The following is a 19,566-nucleotide window of genomic DNA, read 5'->3' as shown; positions in this document are numbered from 1 at the left end:
GTTCATGTCTTCTGATCATTTATCAATTGGGGTATGGCTTTTATTCTTATAAATTTGACAAAGTTCTTTACATATTTTAATTATGAAGCCTCTATCTGATAAATTATTCATAAAATTTTCCTCAATTTTCTGCTTTCCTTCTAATCTTGACTATATTAGTTCTATTTGTATAGAAACTTTAAAATTTATTATAATTATCTATTTTATATCTCATAGTGCTCTCCATCTCTTGTTTACTTATAAATTCCTTTCCTATTCACAAATCTATTTAATATGTTCCCTGTTCTTATTTGCTTAGTATATCTCTCTTTATATCATGGTCATATATTCATGTTGATCTTTTTTTTCATAGAACTACTTTCCAATTGATCCAGAAATTTTTACCAAATATGGAATTCTTTTCCACTAAATGTGGATCTATACTTTTAGCCAAATACAAGGTTGCTGTAATATTTTATTACTCTTTGATATATATCTGCTCTGTTTCACCATTTCTTCCTTTATAAAATGAAAGGGCTATATACTAGATGTCCTCTGAAATTCTTTGTATCTCTAGACCTAAGAGCCTATAAATCTATAATTTATTACCTCCTCAAAGGCAAAAGAGAATACTACTATTAATAGCACATAAATTTGTATAATGCTTACTATGTGCCAGGCACTGAACTAAGGACTTTACAATGTTTATTTCATTTGAGTCTCACAACAGCTCTGGGAGCTAAGTGTTATTATGCCCATTTAATAAATTAAGAAGTTGAGAGAAATAAAGAAATTATTAAAAGGTTAAAACTAAGATTTTACAACCAGCAAGTACCTGAGTAGCACATCTAATTTCTGAATCTATTTTTTCCAAAGTTACAAAAATTTTAGTCTTTATCTTTATTGTACAACTATACATTGCCTTGGATTTTCCCCCAAATACTATTTATAATCTTAGACTGGCATTGGCACTGAGAAGTTAAAAGACTTGTCCAGAGACACAAAAGTTATCATGTGTCAGATACAGGATTTAAATCTAGGTCTTCTTGGCTGTATGGCTAGCCTTTTCTCTATTTATTTCTAGTTGGCACCATGGATTGAGATTTATCCAAGAGATGTTGAAAGTTCTTTCAAGAAAATGAGGAATGAGAGAGCAAAAAGGATGTTCTGTAACATTCTATAGTATAATTAAAAATAACAATAGCTGGCATTTATTTAGCACCTACCACGTTACCAGTAATGGAGCTCCTTGGCAAAATTCTACTGTGAAAAATTCAAAGCAAAGTATTATCTCAAAGTTAAAGTACAAACTAAAATCTTTCTAATTTGAGAGAAAAAAAACAGCATCAGGAATTATATGGGTATGTTCTTCAGACACTTACTAGCTGTATGACCTGGGACAAGTCACTCAACCTCTATTTGCTTGAATTTCTTTATCCGTAAAATGGAGATACTAATAGCACTTACCTCCCAAGTTTGTTGTGAGGATCAAATAAGACATCTGTAAAGTCCTTAGCATAATGCCTAGAACATAGTAGGTAGCATATAAATGTGAGTTGTTGGTGAAAATTAAAAAGTCATCATTGAAACAAGCATTTGGGGATTGAGATTATGGAATGAGGTGATGAAATTAAAATTAATGCAGCCAAGAACAGATTTTGAATACTCGATGATATTGATGAGAATGTGGAATAGAATATTGAAAATGTATTCTGCTCCTTAGTTTCTATGATTTTCTCTCCTCTCTGCCCCAAGTATCAGTGCCTTAAAGCTTTTAAATTTCTTTCGATTTAAACTTTCTTGCCTGTGGACAAGAAAGTTAAGTCAATGGTGGTCAACGAGGATGAACCTTGTTGCTTGCCTCTGACCATAGTCCTTTCTCCTCCTTCTTTCCCAGGCCCTCGGGGCTGCCTTTTTCTCAGTGTTGGCTGAAAATGATGTCTGAGCAGCTTTTTTGAGAACCAACTTTTTTTTTTAATGAAAACCTTTTAGAGTCTCTTCTGAAGTTAAAATCCCCTCTGTCAGAAGCCATGGTTTGTTTTTAAATGGCCAGCTCACTTTGCTTTGTCAATCAGAGAGCTCTTAAACCTCTGCCAAGATAAAATCGACCTAAGTGCACTAACCAGAAGAGTCATGAGGAAATCCCTGCTTTAGATGGTTGAGCACAGTTAAATATAGAAAATAGAGACTCTATTGTTACAACCTTATTTTTTTTCCAAAACACTGTCCCTCTCATTTAGTTAAATGCACTGTTCAAATTTATTCTAGAGTCCCATAAAAGGGCAATTAGCATTAAATTTAATTTGGTCAGAATGGTATAAGGATAAACCAGGCTTTCATCTGGTCCTGAGAATTTGGTAAATGCCCATGTAGCAAAATTTCCTGATTAAAAAATCTAATTTGTCCTTAATGCCCATTCATGTGTTAAAATTTTATTTTAATTAACTTCTGAATACTTGGTTTCTAACTTACAAGGTTGCGTTTCCTTTTATCAAGAAATAAAAGATTTGATTCAATTTGATTTTGACCTACTCTTTACTAGCTCTGTCTGCCTCTTTATGCCTGTAGTCTTATGGAATAGAAGGGCTGGAAATGAGCTAGAGGCCTGCTAATTTGGCATCTCTCTCCTCTCTCTGGTATCTAAAGACCTTCCCTAAAGCCATCTTAATTGTCTGTCATCCTTTAAAATCTCCAGAGGAAATCTTTGCTTCTTTTCATACTACAACATAGCATATGAAAACTGGATAATTAGCAAGGGCAGCTTAATGCCTAGATTGAACCCCATTTCCTTCTATTTAAACCATTTTTTCTTGTTTTTGTATAATCAGTATAATTAGAGAACAGCTATTCAACTTGTAGTATCCAATCACATGTTTCTAAATCATGGCATCAACAATGACCTCATCTTTGGACTAAGTGACTCTTTGTATAAACCCACAGAAAACAAACTTCCCAAACCTTTAGTCTTTGCAATTAGTCTAGTCCATGTCTAAATTCCTCATATCCCATAAAAATGTATAAGGCTTTGCCTATAGATTATATGAATGCCAAATAGAGAGGAATATTTGTAGTTCTCACATTTTCCTTTCCCAGAACAAATTTCTTACTTTTGTTTCTTTTTTTTTAACTGCTATACAACAAAAGGCAACATGTTGTAACATGAGTTCAAATCCCACCTCTGACATATCCTGGTTTGTGACTTTGGGCAAGTCAAAACCTCTCTGGGTCTAAGCAATTGCCTAAGAGCATTAATTGAAAAAAAAAAGTTGCTGAATTGTTGGTAGAGGAAGTTTCTCTCCAGGAATTCCATATACCATAGAAATCACAGGTCTAATCCCTGACACCATTTTCCACTAGAAATCACTCAACAAATATTAATTAATTACCCCCCTATGCCAAATACTCTGCTAGGTACTGAGAATACAAAAGACCAAAATGAATCTATTGACCTTCTATCTCTAGCCCTAGTGCTAAACACTCTAGACCACAGTCCCTGTCTCTTGACACAAGCAGTGGATGGTTGGGATATTTAAGAAACTATAGGACTATGGGACTTTAGAAGCTTATTTTCTTGCAGTCCATGTCAGTGATTCTCTTGTTATATTCATTGTTTTCATTCATGTTCCACTCTTTGTGACCTCATTTAGAGTTTTCTTGCCAAAGATACTAAAGTAGATTGCCATTTCCTTCTCCAGATCATTTTACAGATAAGGAAACCAAGGCAAACAAGGTTAAATGATTTGCTCAGGATCACATAGCTAGTAAGTGCCTGAGGGTGGATTTGAACTCACAAAGATGAGTTTCTTGAATCTAGCCCCTGCATTCTACCCACTTCATCAACTGGTTGCTCCACCTTTGTCTTCAGGAGGGAAAAGTGTTTTGTTAGTTGAAAACTTGGGCTAGATGGCAAAAAAACAAAATGGAGACATATGGAACTACCCCTTTGTAGATATTAGTCTCTTAGAGAAAACTGATTTATTCTCATGCCATGTTACATTTGGAGCCTAATGTGAAAAAGAGAGTTGAATGAAAAAGGTTATCTTTATCTTATAGGCCCATTTAAATTGAACAAATTTTGCCAGTTTTTTCTTCTCTGTCCTTCTCTCTTTCACTTTGGATTTCTGTTTTGCTTTTAGTCCAAAAAATAATGCTTTGTTTCCTTGTAACTTCTTTTGCTTTATAGAGAATTAAAGATTTTTAAAGCTGAAAGAGACAGGCCAATGCCCTCATTTTAGAGAGAAAGAACTCAGTCTTTATAGTTTTCTTCCTTAGCTTGTCAGAAGAAGCTAAACATTTTCAAACAATATTATTTGGCTGTTTCCTTTAGCCTTGACTAACGTGAAAAGATTAGATCTTCACTGATGGATTAAATAATGGAATTCTTCCCATAAATAATTCATAGTATCATATCATCATATACATTTAGAGCTTGAAAAAGACCTTAGAGTCTAGAGTTTCTAGAGACACTTCAAGTCCAATCCCCCCCTCCGCTATTTTGCAGATGAAGAAACTGAGGTATAAAGAGAATCATTTGCCCAAATTCTCACCATTAGCATTGGGTTAAATGAGCACCAAGGTCCTCCTGATTTCAATTCCATTGTTCTATCCACAATGCCACCACATGCATAACCATCTCACCTGACACTGATCCTCTGCTAATTGGGTTGGAATGTCCCACAAAGCAGACCCAATTAATTTTTTAGATGATTGTGTTGAATTCTTAGGGGTGGCAGGCCATTTCTTCTTGTATCTCTTCCGTCTTACTCCCAGAGCTAAAAGTAGGGAAATCATTCCCACACCCCAGAGAGCAAATGACAAATAGTCCATCGGGGGTCCTACAATGATGTCAAATGACCTGAAGAAATCAACTTATAGAACACACTTTAATGGTGCCCCTTTTAATGATTGCTCAGAAAGGGGAGAAAAAAAAACATTAAAAACATTAAAAAAAAAAACACTGTGTGATTGTAAAAAGTTTCTCACCTCTCTGATTCTTACCAATACCCCTTCAGAAATTATTGCTGATAATGTAGTGTTTCTTCCCTTCTAAAAGACAATGTGAGAATTTGTTAATATTTGTTAAAGTTAACAAAAATTGTTAAGAAAAGGAGTACATAAATATGAAATCTTATTTCATGGACAATTTTTGGAACTATAAGCAACACAATTTGATTTTCCATAGAAACAAATGGAAAAATATTTCTATACTTTGTTTTTTTAAGGATGTTATCTTATCTTTTAAATTTATGCTTACTTGGGGGCAGCTGAGTAGCTCAGTAGATTGAGAGTCAGGCCTAGAGGCAGGATGTCCTAGGCTCGAATTTAGCCTCAAACACTTCCTAGCTATGTGACCCTGGGCAAGTCACTTAACCCCCATTGCCCAATACATAATATTAATTCTAAGATAGAAGGTAAGGGTTTAAAAAATAAAATAAAATAAAATAAATTTATGCTTACTCCTTTTTAAAATTTATATATTAACTTATAGACCTCCAGGCTAAAGCTTCATTGAACTTATTTGCATTTTAAAATAATTTCTTATAAATTCAGTCAATAATATTTTTGTATTCATAAATGTAAGGCATTGTGGACATTTATGTTGAAAAGCTTCCTTCACTTTTTATGTCAAACCCTTTCTAAACAGTGCACAGTTTCTGTATGCATGGGAGAATAAAATCTTGCTGAGTCTATAGGAGTAGGACTGACCACCTAGAATATTTAAGAAATTCAATGCTATTATTTAGGCTGTGGTTTGAAGTCTTCTAATCTCTTTACAAAATGCAGAATGAAAACAAATGTGTACATATATTTTATACATACGTATATGCATATGTAATCTTAAATTAATTGATTAAATTTTTGCCCATCAGATACTTTTTTCAGTGGGACTGTGTTAGTTTCAGTAATTATTAACATAGAATAAATTTAATTCATACAATGTGGAATCTTGCATATCTCAAGACCTCTAACATAATCGAATGAAAAGAGATGGCAACTTCTGTGCACCTTGTGTGAACTCTTAGTTTATGACATAGAATTCAAATGACTCAGGCAATTTTTTCTCCCTAGACCTAAAATAAATTGTAATTTGTTGCACTATAGGGAATGTAGGATGAAGGGAAACATTGGGTGGCTGGTTCATGTCCATCGCCAAATTTGAAGGCTGAAGTGTCAAGAACTGATAAAATGAAAATCCATTGTAACTGAGGACAGAGAAGTGATATAGGAAGGAGGCCAGAACGTCAGCCCTGCCAACATCAGGAATTTTGCCTTTGAACTACATCCACACACTCTCAGTTCAGTATGTGGGTCATAATTTTATGTGATTAAGAAGTCTTGAGAAAAAAAAGGAGGTTACAACAATTTGTTAACCACAGAATGTTCATTTTCTAATAAGCACAGAAAGGTACAAACAGAAATGATTCTGTTAGGGAAAAAAAACTTTAGCTATGCAAAATAAATACAGGCCTCTACTGGAATAAAATAGTATTCCTTGACAGTCCAACATTAGATAGATAGATAATATGTTAAGCACCTACCCTGTGCCAAATTTGAAGGATGCAAATGTCTTTATTCATTTGTTTTAGTTATGACCTCATTTGTGGTTTTCTCAGCAAAGATACTGGTAAGGTTTGACATTTCTTCTCCAATTCATTTTACAGATGAGGAAACTGAGGCAAACAGGGTTAAGTAGCTTGCCCAGGGTCACTCAGCTAGTAAGTGTCTGAGAACAGATTTTAATTCAGGTCTTCCTGACTTCAAGTCGGAAAAAGACAGTCTTTGCCCTCAAAGAATTTATATTCTAATGGGGAAAGACATGAAAGGGAGTTGGAAAAGAGGTTTTGGAGTAAAGGCAGTGAAGGAAGGCACATGGAGGCAAGGCAGAACCAGGAGAGAAGACAGCATGGATGGCCTGGATTTTTTTGTGCAATAGTGTTGCCTGCCAGGAACTCAACGATTAGAGGTTTTCATATACTACCTAAAGTTTTGGATAATACCCAAGGAAAATCGTCAACCTTCATACTTTTCTTGGGTTGCACAAACAATACTATACTAGATAACTCTTAGATAACTCAATATGGTGTCATGCTGTTAGAAGCGAGGAATTCATATTTTAGGAGTACATGTTGTCATGATTTCTATGACAATGTTCCTATTTATTATTCATTCATGTCCCCAAAGTGGTTGATCAAAATTTTATAGAGGACAAAAAACAAGGCTTAAACTGGTTGATAGAGTTTCTCAGATTTAACTTTCATATAAATAGCAAACCCTGTCTTTACCATCATTTGTCCACAAATTTAAAGGAGAATACAATATAAAAGTGTAATACGATATTTTAAAAATGTAATATTTAGGGGCAGCTGGGTAGCTCAGTGGAATGAGAGTCAGGCCTAGAGACGGGAGGTCCTAGGTTCAAATCCAGCCTCAGACACTTCCCAGCTGTGTGACCCTGGGCAAGTCACTTGACCCCCATTGCCCACCCTTACCACTCTTCTGCCTTGGAGCCAATACACAGTATTGACTCCAAGACGGAAGGTAAGGGTTTAAAAAAAAATGTAATATTTACAACAAGTTCTTTTAGTGGACTAAATTTAATGCTATTCATGAGACCATATTTTATTTTCTTTCTCACATTTCAACAGAGTTTTTAAGAAGTTACTTTGTCCTGTTAAATTTTATAGAGCAATATCTTTCTTCATCTTTCTCTGTCTCTATCTCTCATATACTAGGAGTTGGTCAATTTCTAGAACAAGAATTTTTTGTGTATGGCAGGGATTTCTTTGGTATCCTGGTGAAACCCACAGGTCCTTTCTTTGAATGATATTTTCAAATGTACAAAGAGCATATGATTACAAAGAAAACAAATCATACCAAAATATAATCATTGAAATTCATTTGTAAAAATTCATAAATATCAGCATAAGAACCTATTCTATAGAGAGAAGTGTTTCTTCTTTGTAGTATTAACAACAATAGCTTATGAAAACTACTTGGAACCTGTAGCAAATAATGTCAATGCTACTTATAAATATTCTTCAATTCAAACTTTGTTTCACTTATGCCCATTAGTTCACAGAAAAAGCAATTGCTTATCACTTAGCTTCCTCTAATACAAAAAAAATCTTAAGGACATTGACTCTTCCTCTTATGTGACTGAAATATCCATTCTTTTATTTATTCACTCATCCAACTAACCAAGAAGTAGTAGGCACCAACCTTATTTTGTTTTGTTTTGTTTTTAAACTTTCTCTAAAACTGGGATATCTTCTGAGCAATGCTTACTTTCAAGCAGAGGAATTGATCCATAGATATAGGGTGGGTTTTTTATTATTATTATTATTGTTATTGTTATTATTATTAATCCTTATCTGCCTCTACACGTACTTTTCTAGAACTAAGTTCAGCTTAGCGACTTTTAAAAATCTAACTTAAGTTGGCCTCATTTTTGTGCCTCTACCCTTTGATTCCCAAGTTATTGCCACTTTAAGGTAAATTGATCAACTGCTGCTAACATTTTTGACACCATCACTGAATGAGTCCAAAATGTCATACCCTCTTGAAGCAAGCTGCATACATGAAATTATCAGCTCTCATGGTAAAGTGAAGTACAGAGTTAACAAAAAATTCTACTAGTTCAATTTCCCCTCCTCTATACCCCCAACCACTTTCTCCCTCTACATATTTAGTCACGTTTCCCATAGACAAAAAAAAAAAAAAAAAGCCCAAGGGAATAGATAAGCCTGGTACTGTGCCCTCAAGGTCAGCAAGCCCGGGCTTTGTCAAGCCAAGTGGAGGAGTGAATTCCAGAGCTGAGGGCCCCCCACCAAGATCACCCTACTTTTCTCTCTTTCATAATTCAAGTCTACTGACAAATGGAAGGAGTGCTGACCTGCCTTACTCTACAGGCAGAAGTGGTACAGTGTAAGAAAGTGATATTCAACACTCCAACGTCAGGGGGCCTTAATAATTAAAATCCAACACATGGAATTTCTCAAGTAAATTTTATAAATAAGTTCCTGACTAATACAGATGAACTGAATGTGCATTAATTATATTAAATACCACCCAACAAGTAGATTTTTTCTGTACAAACTATGACTTGCAAGTTTAAAGCAGAGTAGAGTGAAATGCCCATTGGCAAATATCAAATTTCTTTTGATGATGGAATGACTTTCCCTATATTCATTTGAAAAAATCAACACAATTAACTATATATATCAACTTTGCATAATATGCTTTACTTTCTTTGTTTCAAAATTTTATGAAAATCTCTACCTTGAAATTGAACATTTGGGGGGTGTTTTTGGTTTAAAGGAATTAGGAATAATGAAATCCTAATTCATATAAGTGTAGTTCATTCAAAACTCAATCTTATTGCATGGACTTATACTTTTGAACTAAAAACATGATGGAATTATCTAGATAAAAGAAACTGTTGTAATTATCTAGATAAAAGAAACTGTTGTAAATCCAAAACAAAAATTAGAGATCTTAAACTCATATTTATGAAATATTAAGGCCACATATTTTATGAAATCAATATGATGACATTTTCTATTAAGTATTATGTCCTCACCTGCAATAATTCTGGTATTCTTTAACCATCTCAGAGCCATGGGTACAGTTTTTCAGCCTTATGGGTTGTTATTTTCAGTAATTATTGGGATTTTAAGGAAATTAATTGTTAATAAAGTCCTTAAGTAATAAACTCTGAAGTAATTATGTTGAATTCAGTCGTTTTCTACAGCATTACATAAAATATATCTTGGAAATTATTGAAATCATCTGCATGAAAAATTTTTTTGTTATTACCCTTTGATGTAGTCTTCATCTAACATAAAAAAGGACAAGTTTATTTTTGTGTGAGTATATATCATAGTTACTCTTCTAGGGAAAGAGTCCAAATAAATGCTTCTTTATATCTGATGAATAGAGTCCTGAATTCCAAAGGAATTTCTGCTTTAAAAAAAAAGGTGTATGTTGCATGATTATCCCTCTAAGCATGCATCATCCAAAATGAAAGAGATTAAATTAATTTGCTTGAGTTTCATTCTCTGCCAAGAGACCAAAACTAGCTTTCAGAGAAGGTATGCCAGAAGCCCTTACTTAAGTGAGAAAAAGAGATTACACTGAAGATGAAAGAGAAATCATTTTTTTAAGGTCCTAAAGAGAGGATGCATTGGCTCTGAGTCTGTATGGCTTAGGGATTTGTCTCCTTCCCCCACACCTTCTCTCCACCCCCATCATTTTTCTGTAGCATATCAGGAAAGGAGCAACAACAACAACAACAAAAAACAAACATGGGGAAAAACTTGAATATGTAGATGATTGTTTCACAGGTGATGATCTCAGAAAGTACAGTAATGACTATTCTATGTTATCTCTGCAGAATCAACTGTCTTTATTCCTCAGTCTGTCTACACCATTGAAGAAGATGTTGGTGAATTGTTCATCCCCATCAAGAGAAGTGGAGATGTGAGCCAGGAATTAATGGTGATCTGCTACACTCAACAAGGTAGTAAAAGTCAAGTTAAATACAAATGATGACTGCAGATAAGGCAACCCTCTCAAGGCAAAGACATAAATAGGTTTATACTTAAAGCAGTTTTCTTCCTTTTTATTTCTTACAAGCCACTAACTAGTAATGAAGCATTCATAGTCATTCTTTACCATGGACCTAGGACTACTGAAAAAATAAATTTACTTTTTGGAACATCCTTAAAAGTACAGGTACAAATACTCTGAAAGGAAGGAATTTGAAGGCTCCACATTGCAAATTATTGATGATGAAATGCAGTGCAAAGGTATCAAGTAATATGAATGCAGCCAAACCAGATTAAAATATATTTGTAAAATATTTAACAAAATACATAAAGATACAATATAATATAGTTAGTATTAATTTGATGTTTTCTGAGTCATCATTTGAGTCTGACACCACTAGTACAGTAGATCAGGAGTCAGGAAGATGGGTGCAGTACATAGAGGTCTGGGTCTGGAGTCAGAATGACTTGATTTCAAATCCAGTCTCTCACACTTATTAGCTGTGTGACCCTGTGCAAGTCACTTAACCCTGTTTTGCCTTAGTTTCCTCATCTGTAAAATGGGGACAATAATAGTACCTCTCTCAGGGTTATTGTGAGGATCGAATGAGAAAATAATTGTAAAGCACTTGGCATAGTGCCTGACATATAGTAAGAATTATTTAAATATTAGCTATTATTATATACAATACATAATAGATGGCAAATTATTGCCATTCTGGGCCTTAGTTTCCCTATTTATAAATTAAACAATATTTTAACTATAGTGTTAGAATATTGTCATAGAGATCAAATAAGAGAATATACATATCATGTATATACACACACATATATATGTATATATATATATATGTTGCTTTGCAAACTTAAGGAGGCATATAAATGTCAGCAATATGTAGCACCTGGACAGCTTTTTTTTACATACTTGCAAGATAATTTAAAATGACAAAATGTCTGGTGGGAGAGACAACATCTGAAATTTTATAGTTTAGCTATATCTGACCAACATTTTGTCTCTTAAAGGCAAATACACTATCTTGCTAAGGTATTTATGGGTCTTTCTGGTTTAGCTTATTAGACCTTAAACTCAGGACAAAATCATATTGGATTTGTGGCTGACTTTTGTGTAGGTCTAATCCATCATCCATTGACAGATACTGATTCTCTCTAACATTCTTGGGCTGCTTTGATCTTCCAGTAGACAGAATGAACCAGTTCACCCAGAAGGATATCTTAGCAGAGTAAATCATTACATTAAAATCAGAGCAGCCAGAGGAAACAGTTTGTTCCACTACAATGAGGCAAGATTTGCAGATTAACCACTTACTAGCCATCATACAGATAGCTAAGATTATTAGAATTTATCCCAACTTCCCCGTTAGCCATCTAGGTATTACTATAACCCTACAGGGTATTCCTAGGAAACTCTTTGGAGGCTTCCCTAACTAAATAGATAAAATGCACTGTAATAATCTTCCTTACTAACCCCAACATCTTTCCTGCTCCCTCAGCAATAAATATTTTCCTTAGAAATAAATAACAACCTCTTTCTGGAGGATGAATAAAATCAATATGGTTATTTAGACTTAGTGGAACAAAGAATGACAATTCAGACCACTGAATATTAAATTTTAGTTATAGTATCTTTCAAAATAATTTTCTTATGAATAATGCATTTATGTATATAATCAATATCAAATATTTATGTTAAAAATCTTCCTTTTTATGTCAAATTATTTCTAATGAAAAATGGCTCTAATTAAACTGATTTGTATAACATAATTAATTATTCCCTAATTTAAATTATAACCTGAAGAACCTTACTAGAAATTTACTATTTTTGCTGACCAGGACTGTAAAAGTCTCTGCATAACTCTTAAATTTAAAAGCTACACAGATAAAATCAGGTATCCATAATATTTTGTTCATCTCTGAGCATGCTTTTATAATTTCTAAGAGAAGTCTTTAATTTGTCTTTCATTTAGAACTTAATTTGTCTTTCATTTAGAACTGAAGAGGAGTAAAAATGGGAGACCATAATACTTTTTTAAACATTTATTAATATTCATTTTTAACATGGTTACATGCTTCATGCTCCTACTTTCCCCTTCATACCCCGCACTTCCCCCACCCATGGCCGATGCACATTTCCACTGGTTTTATCATGTGTCCTTGATCAAGACCAATTTCCAAATTGTTGGTAGTTGCATTGGTGTGGTAGTTTCGAGTCCACATCCCCAATCATGTCCACCCCAACCCATGTGTTCAAGCAGTTGTTTTTCTTATGTGTTTCCTCTCCTGCAGTCCTTCCTCTGAATGTGGGTACCATCTTTACCACAAATCCCTCAGAATTGTCCTGGGTCATTGCATTGCTGCTGGTATAGAAGTCCATTACATTCAATTTTACCACAGTATATCAGTCTCTGTGTACAGTGTTCTTCTGGCTCTGCTCCTTTCACTCTGAATCAGTTCCTGGAGGTCTTTCCAGTTCACCTGGAACTCCTCCAGTTTATTATTCCTTTGAGCACAATAGTATTCCATCACCCGCATATACCACAGTTTGTTCAGCCATTCCCCAATTGAAGGACATACCCTCCTTTTCTAGTTCTTTTGCCACCACAAAAAGCACAGCTATAAATATTTTCGTACAAGTCTGTTTATTTATGATCTCTTTGGGGTACAAACCCAACAATGGTATGGCTGGATCAAAGGGCAGGCATTCTTTTATAACCCTTTGAGCATAGTTCCAAATTGCCAGCCAGAATGGTTGTATCATTTCACAACTCCACCAGCAATGCATTAATGTCCCAATTTTGCCACATCCCCTCCAGCATTCATTATTCTCCCCTTCTTTCATTTTAACCAATCTGCTAGGTGTGAGGTGATACCTCAGAGTTGTTTTGATTTGCATTTATCTAATTATTAGAGATTTAGAACACTTTCTCGTGTGCTTATTGATACTTTTGATTTCTTTACCTGAAAATTGACAAATCATGTCTCTTGCCCATTTATCAATTGGGGAATGGCTTGATTTTTTATATAATTGATTTAACTCCTTGTATATTTGAGTAATTAGACCCCTGTCAGAGTTTTTTGTTATACATAATACTTTTTTTAATGGCATGGATTCAGTTTAAAATCTCAAGAATTGGATTAATAATGTAGCGGGTAGGGGGGAGAAGTAATTGATCATTATGAGAGTACATTGAAAATGACAGGAAAATTCTGGTTATGAAAGTTATTGTCATTGAAAGCAGCCTTGGGATCTTTTTCCTCATGAAACTGTTTGACTACTCTCTCCTCCTAGGAACTGCAACAGGGACAGTCCCAACATCTGTGCTCTCATACTCTGATTACATATCCAGGCCTGAGGATCATACCAGTGTTCTCCGATTTGACAAAGATGAACGGGAGAAAATGTGCCGGATTGTTATTATCGATGACTCCCTATATGAAGAAGCTGAAACATTTCACGTTCTGCTGAGCATGCCCATGGGCGGAAGAATTGGTTCAGAATTCCCAGGAGCTCAGGTTACGATTATCCCTGACAAAGATGATGGTAAGAACTAATTTATCATTCTAAATGTTATATCTAGAAGCAAAAAGTGGCAAAGGATGATAATAAAGATGTTATTCTCCTGTCATACATCAACTTGGTGATCTTTCCATCTCCACCTGTTTCCATCCTTAATCAAACCTAAAGTCAGTGATGTAGAAATAAATGGAAAGTGGCACTAAGTCACACTTATTTTATAATTAACTATTCTTATTTTGCTGCCTCTATATCTCTGCATAATGTGTGATCTTGTTCATATAAGATGATTTTTAAGTACTTACATTTCATTTTATACACTATGTAAATGATGCCAGACAATATTAAATGACTAATTTTTTTTAAAAATAAAGAAAAAATAAGGAAAATAAGTATGGGTAAACCCAGTTATTTTCTGTTTTTGCTAGTCTGGATGGATTTTGCAATTAAGCTCTGTATCCAAAGTCATTCCTGATGGAACCTGTCAGGCAAGGATGTTAAATCAGTAACTAGAAAGCTTGTGAAAGAGAACAGGAGGGTCTTGTTCCACCACATACCCTTAAAGAGAAATTCCAAAGAAAAATCACTTCCTCTGGTAGAGAGAAAGACAGAGAGAGAGAGAGAGAGAGAGAAAGAAACAGAAAGACAGAGACAAATGGACAGACAGACAAATATGGGTTTATGGGTTTTCTAAACTTTCCATATGAAAAGCTGCATTGTTGGGGTTTGGTTTGGTTTGGTTTTGCTTTAAGTTACTAGTGAAGAAGGAAGTAAGATGTGGATAACTGTGTGGGAGCCACACACAGGAAACAATAAGCCACAACATTTATTTCTTCTCCCTGGCCAGTCTTTTCCTTGTGGTAACAAGGAGAAGAAGAAAATGGGTAAAGAAAGAATTTTTGCCTTGGGGAGGAAAACTGTTAGAGCTCTGACACCTAAAACTTGGGAAAGTTTCCTGAGTTGGGAACAGTATACAAGAAAGGCCTTTTGACACCCATTAAATGATCCACATCTCAGAGTTTGAAATAGAACATGGAAAGTGAAAATAAAGAGGACCGCAAATAATAATAATTAAGAGAAAGTTGAAAAACTGATTAAGCATAACTCAGCATTTGCTTTCAATTTTATTCTGAAAGTATTATTCCATTTGATGTTTAGGTTTAGTTATTTTAATAAAGAAGTATACTTTTCAAAATAAAACAAGTGAAAATTCATGATCAAATATGGATATATCATGGAGACTGTGACTACACTGGTAAAGGAAACTCCCTTTATCAATGCAGACAGGCATCACATAGTCTTAGAAAGTTACAGACAGCTAAAAAGTTAAATGACTTCCCCAGGGTCATACAGCTTTATGTATCAGAAATAGGAATTGAATCCAGATTTTCCTAATTCAAAAGTTAGCTCTTTATCCATTGCCCCTCACTTCCTTTCAAGTTTGTAGAAAGCCAGTCTATTTTCACATTAAATGAAGTAGGAGATCCCAAATCAATATTATATACTTGGACAGACCACCACCACTGCTAGCCACCTAAATTCAAAGACAGTTCTTTTAGAATTGAATAACCTCCTTTGAGGGAGAAATTCAAAAGTCAGTTTTCATGAAAAGTAACACATTATAGAGGGGGGAAATGACCATAAAAGACTATTTAAAGACTTATATTCTAATAAAAGGTGAATGATCTTTTAAAAATAAGTTTGGTTATCTATATCCAGAGTAATGTAATTCTGTATTTTTTCAAATTTCCAAATATATACATATATTTGTGGTATGGGCGAGAAGAAGCAAGGAATTAGCCCAGGGAATGTAAAAAAAAAAAAAAAGACTTAAAACAAATTGATCAAATAGCAATAAAACTCCCACTTCATTTGAAAGAGACTTTCATGTATTAGAACAGAGTTGATGGTTATATTCATCACCACTGTCTTCAAAAAGACCAGTAACACAGAACTGCCACATTCTCTTTTTCTTCTGGGTCATAAGGAAAGGGCAAGTAAATGAAATTTAAAATAGAGTCTGCTTTTCTTCTAATTTTTCTTTTAAAATGCTTAGCTTAGAAGTCACAGTTGAGTAGAAAAGAGTGCTATGTTCACTATGACACACGTAGGTGGCAGTGTGCCTTGAATGGTGGACTTGGAACCAAAAAGATCAGAATTCTGATCTTACCTAAAACATTTAACAGCTGTGGAACCTGAGATAAGTCCCCTTACCCCTCCCAGCCTAGGTTTGCTCATCTGTAAAATGGGAATAATAGCTTCTAATTCACAGGGATTTTGTGAAAAGCAAATGAGATTACAGACCCATTTTCAAAACCATAAAGTTCTATTTAAACCTATTATTCATAGTAACAGAATCAAAAAAGTCTAGCAGTTTGGACCTTGAGTGTATACCTTAGACGCCACCTAGTGACAACTTGTCTGGGTTAACAGACATTCTTCCTGAGTCCTCAGAAATACTAGCCTTTAAAGGGAAAACAAAGAGCACAGAGCCCATATGTAAAATCTAGGAATGTACTTAAATATTACACACTGAACTGCAGTTACAATATGTGCGGGGGTGTGTGTGTATGAAGGAGAGAAAGAAAGGCAAAAAGAGAGAGGAAGAGAGTGAGAATCTTCAAAAATATTTTTAAAATTTTTATTCTAATGAGTTTTATAATATGGTGCTCTGATAAATCTAGGGATTTATGATCCACTCCATTTCCTCCTTGTTCTCTGAAGTAGGAAGTTTACACCTCTACATAGATGATGATCAAATCTGTAATTTCATGACTGACCTCTGTTCCGACTTCTGTTCTATGTCTTCAACTCTGTTTAATATTTCTGCTTGGACTCTCTACTACCACCATATCTAAAATAGCATCCTCAAATACCAACAATGCTACTGATATCATGTTTCTGTTAACAGTACTCTCATTCTTCCACTTACCCAAACTCAAAGTCTGTTATATTGGCCTCTTTCCCTGTCCCATAACCCCAACAACCCACAAGAAATCAGACATCAAGGAACAAGTCCTGAGCATCTTTTTTTTTTCTTTAATGTTCCTACCATCCTCTTTTCTTTGCTATTTTCACTATCCCTAAGGAGGTTCAGGTTCTTATCATCACATATGTAGCTTATAGTAATAGTCCTGCCTGATCTCACTGGCTTCAATCACCACTATTATGAATATTGCAACTAGTTTAATCTTCCTTAAAAAAATCACATTTTGTTTTCTCTATTTGCCTATAACAGAATCTCAAATCTCAAAATTTTTTAAAGTTTGGACTCCTTTTAAGTATAATATGTCTAAATTAAATACAAATATAATATGTCCAGGTACTAGATTTTAGCTAGAGGTTGATGAAAATATTTATATTTTTTCCTATCCAAGTTCATGTATCCCCCAAAATCTGTCTGATCTCAGGTCAAAAACTTCTGTCCTATAGCAATAAAAGGAAGGAGATATAGTTATATATATATATTTATGTGAATTGGTCAGACTGACAATAAAAAAAAAATCAAAGGGAACAAAAGGAACTTATTTTATTTTGGCTGGTGGTTTTAAAAATTAACTTGAGACATAAAACAGTTAATTCATTCGATAATAGTAAAATAAAATTTCATTAAGTATAACAAATATTTTTGAAATATTTTAAAATGACACATTGTGCCAGTTTGTTTGTTTGTTTCCTAAACCCTTACCTTGTCTTAGAATCAATACTAAATATCACTTCCAAGGCAGAAGAGCAATAAATGCTAAGCCTGACTGTATTTATACTTTATTCTTTCTACCTGACCAACACATTTCTTTTTTCAATCATATGTTTCCTGAATAATATCTCTATGGACAAATACCCACAATCCAACCTCCTCCTAAGTTGCCAAACTTATTGTATATCACTCCCATTCACACCTTGTATGTTCCAACTGTTAGCCTTCTTGCCATTCTCTAAACTGAGCATTCCATCTCTAGGCCTTTGCATACATAGACTTATCCCCTCATGTTTTAAATGTTTTCTTTCCCAACTTTGACCTCTCAGAATCCTGATCGTTCTTCAAAACACAGCTCATTTGGTATTTCTTAGTGCCCTATCCATGTGGCACTAAGTTTCTTTAACATGCTCCCAGTTCAGGTACCTTCATAACCTCTCTTTTCAGTTTCTTACATAAATTACTTTCCCCCATGCAAATATAATCTCCTTAAAGAGAGGAACTATCTTTCTTTCTGCTTATATTTTTATTCCTAGCACTCAACACACTGTCTGAAATCATAGGCTTAATGAATGTTTGTTAATTGACTCATTCCTAAAATTGAATTTTATTATTTAATTCATCCCCAGAGTCATTAAAGCTTAAAACTAAGACTTTTGAGTCTAACTATAATAAAATCAGTCAAAAAAACATTTATTAGGTGACTACAATGGGCTAGACACTATGCAACATATATCTGTCCTGCCCTTCCCACCAGTCCCACAGCAGTATGTCGGCTCCTGATGGGCAATAACCAGTTCTTTTTTCTCTAGTTACCTTGGATACTTTAAAATTAATAATATTTGTTTGATTAGAATACATCAATAATATTGAATATCTACTAAATTAATAAAATATTAGCATTATGGCCAGGAAAGGGGAAAAGGGAAAAAGACAGACACACGCACATGTATATTATCACGAACCAAAAAAGACTGTAAGAAATTACGTGAGCATTTTTACTGATAAGGAAATGTGCCTTTTCACGACCTCCATTTGTTGTTACAGATACTTCTTTCAAAAACTGAAATTTAGTCTCTCTAAAATGAAAGTCTTTCATGTACACAAGTTCAAGAATTAAATCTCACTTTAATCTTCTTCTTTAGGCCATGTCTCTAGGTGACCACGTTATCCCTTCTCCTCAACCTCCCCTAGTTTAGTAAAGTACAGTGGCTTCCTATTTATTTTCTCCAAAATCAAATATGAAATATTCTGCTTGGCTTTTGAAGCCCTTCGCAACCTTCTTCCTTTCTACCTTTCCAGTCTTCTTACACTCTTCTCCTCTCTAGTGGACATTGGCATCCATTGACCCTGGATTCCATGCTGTCCTTCACCTTTTCATCTTTTCATCTTCAGGCTTTGAACATTTTCACTGGTTGTTGTTCCTTGTGTCTGGAATGATCTCATACCTCATCTGTTTCCTTTCTTTCTTGGCCTCACTTTTAGGTACTTGGGTGTTTTGGTAATTAATTACTCAAGTAATTAAAGAACTGAGATACATGAGTACTTAAGAACATAGGTATTTAGGGTCTTAGGGACTTAGATACATAGATTGACATTGGTACTTGGTTGTACAGTTGTTCCAGTCAGTCCAACTCATTGTGACCCCATTTGGCCCTGGAGCTCTATCCACTATCATCTAACTGACTCCCTATAACATTGTCCTCCTTCCTTTTTGAAGAGGACCAAAGACTTTATGTGGGTGATGTTCTGACATGCTCATGAGTTGGATTTAAGTGAGGCAAAATTAAACAAAGTCTCTTCCAGAGTCA

The 19,566-nt window shown here is 34.5% G+C and overlaps 1 protein-coding gene across 1 annotated transcript in view; it reads left to right on the top strand.

The window, feature by feature from the left end:
• The window catches only part of FREM2 (FRAS1 related extracellular matrix 2), a 199,095-nt gene that overhangs the window by 102,975 nt on the left and 76,554 nt on the right, over nt 1–19,566 (top strand). Inside the window, exons 5-6 of the mRNA XM_044668953.1 lie at nt 10,373–10,498; nt 13,834–14,085. Coding sequence (XP_044524888.1) covers nt 10,373–10,498; nt 13,834–14,085 — 378 coding nt within the window. The remainder of the gene's footprint in view (nt 1–10,372; nt 10,499–13,833; nt 14,086–19,566) is intronic.

The sequence above is a fragment of the Gracilinanus agilis genome, chromosome 3 (assembly GCF_016433145.1).
Source record: "Gracilinanus agilis isolate LMUSP501 chromosome 3, AgileGrace, whole genome shotgun sequence".
Lineage (NCBI taxonomy): Eukaryota > Metazoa > Chordata > Mammalia > Didelphimorphia > Didelphidae > Gracilinanus > Gracilinanus agilis.
Note: the sequence above shows the minus strand (reverse complement) of the source record. Positions and strands in the feature narration are given on the sequence as shown.